This window comes from Penicillium verhagenii (genome assembly GCF_028828195.1).
Source record: "Penicillium verhagenii strain IBT 33310 chromosome Unknown utg000003l_segment0_segment0, whole genome shotgun sequence".
In the NCBI taxonomy this organism is placed as follows: domain Eukaryota; kingdom Fungi; phylum Ascomycota; class Eurotiomycetes; order Eurotiales; family Aspergillaceae; genus Penicillium; species Penicillium verhagenii.
The window spans coordinates 4,030,303-4,036,592 of NW_026643167.1; the positions used below are offsets into that span (position 1 = coordinate 4,030,303).

The following is a 6,290-nucleotide window of genomic DNA, read 5'->3' on the forward strand; positions in this document are numbered from 1 at the left end:
ACACCTGGTAAGAGATAATAATAAAAAATATTATTAATAATAATAACTAAGATAAATATTCCTAATACCCTAAAACTAATAAAAATCTCTTAATATATAATAAAGAGTATTCCTACTAAGAGATTTAAAGATATTAAATAGAAGAATAGAAAAAGAACTAACTAATATAATAAGTCTTATAATATATAATAATATTAATACTAATAAACTTAATACTTATCATATTAATATAAATCTTATAATAATAATATTTAAAGATAATAATTAGTAAGATTTACCCCTTTTTAGTAAGATTAATACTAATAATACTAAAATATAAGGCTAGATTATTAAGATTTTACTTATATATAAAGAAGTAATAAACTCTAAAAAAGTAGCCTTCTAGAATACTATAATAGAGGAATAACTTAATAAGTTATATAATACTAATACTTAGGATATTATTAAATACCCTTCTAAGTAAACTATTAAGATTATTCTTAGTAAGTAGGTCTTTAATATTAAGACTAATAAATTAGGGCTTATAACTTAATATTATATAAGATAGACTATTTATAGTAATAACTAATAAAAGAGAGAAGATTATAATAAGAGTTATACCCTTATTATAATTAATTAATCTATTAAGCTTCTTCTTACTACTATTATTACTAATAAATAGATTCTATAATAATTTAATATTATTATAGTATACTTAAATACTTAGATTAATAATTAATAAGTCTTTATAAAGATACTAATAGGATTTAGTAAACTAGGGTATATTTATATATTTAAGAAGGCCTTATATAGCCTTTACTAAGTAATATTCTTATAGTAGGAGAAACTTAAGGAGATTCTCTATAAAATATACTTTAAATACTTAATTAAAGATCCTTATATCTTTAAAAGAAGTATAATTAATAATAATAATAATAATAATAATTTATACTTTATTATTATATATATTGATAATATACTTAGTCTAAATAAAGATTAGGAATAATCTAATACTCTAATTTAAGAGATATTATTATACTTAAAGATTAAGGATATAGGGATTCTATTAAAGTTCCTTAGTTATTATATTACTATCTTAGATACTAAGATTATATTTAATTAATCTTAGTATATAAGAGATTTAATCTTACTTAATAACCTCTTAAATATATCTATAAATTATATTCTAATAATATTAGGAATAGAGATTCTAATAAAAGTATAATATAAGTATATAATTAAATATAATAATAACTAAATCTTAAATAAAACTAATATAAATAAACTAATAAAGATTATTAGTAAACTTAGTTAGTTAATATCTTATATAAGGCTAGATCTTAGCTTTATAATTAAAGTCCTAAGATAGTTATTATTATATATAATAACTATATTATAGAAGCTTATAAAATATATATTATATTATTTAAAAGAGAATATAAGTAGACATATGCATTCCCTATGGGTTTGGACCATAGGTTTGCCTATATAGTCCCATGGGCCATATGTACCATAGGCCATTTATTCCATGGGTTTTGGGCCTATAGGACGTGGGTAGGACTACTGCCCATGCCCATCCCATGGGTTTACATAAAGAAGGATCTGCAATTATCTTACTATATTAGGAAGATTTATAAAAAAATGGGTCAATTTTTCCGGATTTGGGGGTTCAACTTTCCGGATTTAGGGGTTTAACCCTGCCGATCCCTTCTAGAATATTACCTAATTAGGTTATATTTCTTATATAATCTTTCCTAATTAGGAAATATTCTCTATAGATCTATAAAGTTGGTATATATTAAAGATATATATAATCCCCATAACATACTACCACCATCCTCCAGATCCTACCACCACCCCTACCACCACTACTATATATATATATCTCTATAATCCTACTGATTTGACTAAGTTAAATATGCTGATTCTTTTGGCGCTTAAATCATTAATAAATATTGATATTTAGGTATTTTGCATAAAAAAAAAAAAGCTTATTTCAAGTTATGCATCTTGGGACCCACCTATGGGCACCCATGGGAAACCTATAGTTTGCTGACTAAGACCTATGGGTTTAGCCCCCATAGGCCTTAGAACCTATGGGCTTTGGCCTGTGGGTTATGGGCCAGGACCCCTACCCATAGGAGGGGGTTTGCACATATCTAAATATAAGCCTTAGTCTTATATTTAATATAAATAATAAATTAGGATTAATTACTTATATTAATATTTTATATACTAATAATAAGTAGATATATAAGTTAATTAAAGGATTTATCTTCTTCTATAATAAAATACCTATTATATAGAAGTTAAAGCTATAAGATATTATCTTACCCTTATTAATATATATAGAATATATTATATTAAGTATAGTTATAAGAGAAGTATTATATCTAGACCTTCTACTAAAGTAAATAGAACTATAAGATAATAATTTAAATCCTATTATTATTCATACTAATAGTAATAATATAATAGTATTAGTGGAGGGTAATACCTATAAGAATAGTAATAAATAGCTAGAAATCAGACATTATTTTATTCAAGACATCTACTAGAAGAAGCTCATTAAACTAGAGGTCATAGCATCGGAAGATAATCCTATAGATATGTTTACAAAGGCGCTTCTAGTTAACAAGTTTATACAATACAGGAACTTGATGGTGCTTATTAATTGTTAAAGAAGGAATCAGAATGCTAAGCGAGATTACGCGAGAATACACGAGATTAAGCGAAGCGAGGCCAGCAGTTTACATATATTTTAATGACCAAATTGGCACTTTTTGTTTGCAGATTGCAGTAGTTTGAGGAGTTGAAGTGCGCTCGACAGCCTGCGGGGGCGTGTCGGAAGTCACATGATCATGTTTGTCAGTGCTTCCTTAGTTCCAGTTAGCAGCCTTGTCTCGCCTTCTTCCTTCTCTCTTCCTCGAACAAATCAATCATACTCATTCTTTCTTGTTCTTCCTCGTAGAGTTCTATGACCTATCGAGCTCAAGATTCTGAAAAAAGACACTGTGCCGCTTATCTTCGCCCTCTTCAGTGGTATTAGCTATGTCCGTGTAATGCGGCTCGCTAAATGATGGTAGGAGACATTTCATACTGCGCAATGTAAAATATCCCCACAACTAGCGATCTGAAAGCTTCACGCCACAAGAATATGATCAATTCGATAAAAGATAATCCTGAAGTGGGGGCGAATTGTACTAATGGGCGAGCTACTACACGATAGACCTAGCTCCGGAATGAATAGGTGCCTTATCGCAAAGAAATGACAAGTATAATGGCAAGATCGTTTGGCCGCTAGTAATAATACTCGGAACAACGTACCAAGATAGCTAGCGCGTACTTCGCTAAGTTGTATCGTATGCAATTTGACGCTTGCTACCGGACTCTTTTAATAATAGGGTCTGCTATCTTTAGCCAACATTGAATAAATTCCCCGCACCGTGCCAATTTGAATATATTTAGTGGGCGCTCCACCACATGCGACAGCGCGAAGTTGTGGTCAATCCTGTGGTTTTTTCAGTACCTCTAGAACCTCTCGCGTCAATTTTGTTCTCTTCACCTTCTGTTCAGAGTAACACATTTAATTGATTATGAAGCCTTAAGAAGGCCTCATTCGACCATGAAGACCACAACCGACCTTTTTGCGACACAGAAACCGCCTATCTTTGACTCAACTCCACAGGCATTGGAAGAAAATGCACTTGAAATTATCAGTACCACCACCTCAACCTGGAATTCGGTGGTAGCTAGCGTCCAGATTGCCCATGCCTCCTTTGAAAACACGATCTGGCCACTTATTCAGGACGAAAACGCCAAGTTTGAAAGACAACGCCTCTTGCGCTTCTGCGCATCAACCCATCCAGTCAAAGAAGTGCGAAATGCATCAAACGAAGTTTCCAAAATGCTTAATGATGCCGAGGTGGAACTATTTTCCCGACGCGACATGTTCCTCTTGGTTGATAGCGTAGTGACCAAAGCGACAAACCGAGAATTTGCCCAGGATGACGAGTCGCGTTATTACCTGCAGAAGCTCCACAGACGCTTCCTTCAAAACGGATGTGGGATTACTGATGATGCCCTCAGGAATGAGTTCACAGTCAAGACCAAACGCTTGAACCATCTTGAGAGGGAGTGCAACAAGAATCTTATAGAGGAGACTGCGGGCCTCTGGCTGACGCCGGAAGAGCTAAAGGGCTTGCCCAATGCTATCTTTAGTCGACTCAAAAAAGGCGAGGGCAGCCAAGCTGGCCGGCTGTGGCTCCCCACCAAGACTCCCTTTAGCGCCCCGGCCATGAAGCACGTGAAGAGGGAGTCAACGAGGAAGAAGATCTATTATGCCGTCGAAAATAGGATGGCAGGGAACCTCCCTCTCTTCCGTGAAATTGTTCTTCTCCGCGACGAGACAGCCAGGATGCTTGGGTATCCAACCCATTTCGCGCGGAAAACGAGCGACAAGATAGTTCAAACCCCAGATGTGGTGGCTAAGCTGCTATCGGAGATTCGTGAAGCTGTAGCTCCTCTAGCTATGAGCGATACAGAAGAGCTTCTCGAGCTCAAGCAGCAGGAGGTAGGGGTCTTCGTGGAAAACGCAGACAAGCTATTCCATTGGGATGTACCGTTCTTTACAGAACGGCGCATGGAACGGGCGCAGACGAGAGAGTCAGCTGTGTCTGAATACTTCGAACTACAAAAAACGCTTGAAAAATTGTTCCAAATGTTCCAACATCTCTTTGGAGCAGAAGTACGAAGAGTTGATACTGAAAACACTGAGGGTCTCCTTTGGCACGAAGATGTCCAGATGTATACGGTCTGGAACGTTGAGAATGAGGCAGAAGAATTCCTCGGTTACGCCTATTTGGATCTTTTTCCTCGAGATGGGAAGCACAGCCATGCAGGACACTATCCGTTGCAATTTGTACGTACTTCGTGCAACATTCAAAGCTCTGCTCAACCACCATTTTACTTGTTGTCTGAAATACTAAACAAGAACTAATTGCTACAATAGGGCTATCAGCGGTCTGATGGAAGTCGTTTCTATCCATCCTCGGTCTTGGTCATGAACTACGTCAGACCATTGCCCAATCAACCCACTCTTCTCAGTCTGGACGACGTCCGAAAGCTTTTCCACGAACTTGGACACTTATTCCATGCTTTGCTCACGAGAACGAAATTTGCAGGGCTCTGCCCAGTCGACCGTGACTTTGTTGAAGCACCAAGCAAAATGTTGGAGCAGTTTTTCTGGCTCGAGCGTCATATCAAAGACCTCTCTTACCACTACTCATATATCAGTCCATCAATGATGTCTGCTTGGAAGGCTACTCTTGGGAAGAGCGCCGAAGAAAGCAGCCTGAAGACACCACCCGTTCAACTCGATGACAATCAAGCGGCAGCTCTAGCTCAGAGAAACAAGACTGGAAATGTCCGATCCCAGCTGAATAACTTATTCTTCGCCACATATGACATGCTTATTCATAGCCCGGCTTCAAGGGAGGAGTTGCAGACGATGAATCTCACGGAGCTATTCAACAAAACGCGCTCAAATATCTCCGGGGCTCATGGAGGGGAGGCACTAGGGGAGGGATGGGAATGGGGCCATGGTCAGACAGTTTTCCGAAACGTGATTAACGGATATGATGCTGGCTACTACAGCTACCTATTGTAAGTCTCTATTGCGCGCTTTTCCCGGCATTCTTTGAACTACAGGAACTGACAGTATACTCAGGGGCACGGTACTAGCTTTTGACATTTTTGAGACTGGATTTCAACAGGATACAATGAGCCAGGAGGCCGGGCGGCGATATCGCGACATGGTTCTCCGTGTAGGCGGGAGTCAGTTTGAAATGAAGACTTTGAGAGATTATCTGGGCCATGAGCCTATTACCAGACCCTATCTTGAGTGGCTAGGGGCTATATCCCGGCTCACATGATCACTGACCTAGTTGTATTCTTATCTAGCAGCTGGAAAGTCGGGGCCATAGACAGAGCTGGTCATATGGTAAAATATGGCAATATTCAGTAGAACAATGACATGAGATGGACCAATGGTACATACTTCACGTAATAATCCTGTGTAATTTTGGTATAAAATACATTAGTAAGGTACGGCGCTGCCCCGCCCTTCATGCCCTTTCAGCTACATAAACGATAATCATCCTTCAGCCCTACATGGCAACTGCCGGCTGACGTCTTCCAAATTATCCGCGCTTACTACTTTCCCTAACCTTGGCATTTGTGGCGTTTTTTTCCCGCAACACAACCGTTTGACCAGCTGAAAGAAAGGAATTTTTTCTACACATTCGGGCATA

The 6,290-nt window shown here is 37.1% G+C and overlaps 1 protein-coding gene across 1 annotated transcript; it reads left to right on the forward strand.

The window, feature by feature from the left end:
• Positions 1 to 3,604: 3,604 nt before the first annotated feature.
• On the forward strand, positions 3,605 to 5,912 carry N7466_002857 (M3 family metallopeptidase; the record flags this gene model as incomplete). Its single annotated transcript, XM_057162255.1, has 3 exons — positions 3,605 to 4,900; positions 4,991 to 5,643; positions 5,708 to 5,912. 3 exons carry the CDS (start codon positions 3,605 to 3,607, stop codon positions 5,910 to 5,912), a joined length of 2,154 nt encoding a protein of 717 aa, XP_057025540.1.
• Positions 5,913 to 6,290: the final 378 nt, after the last annotated feature.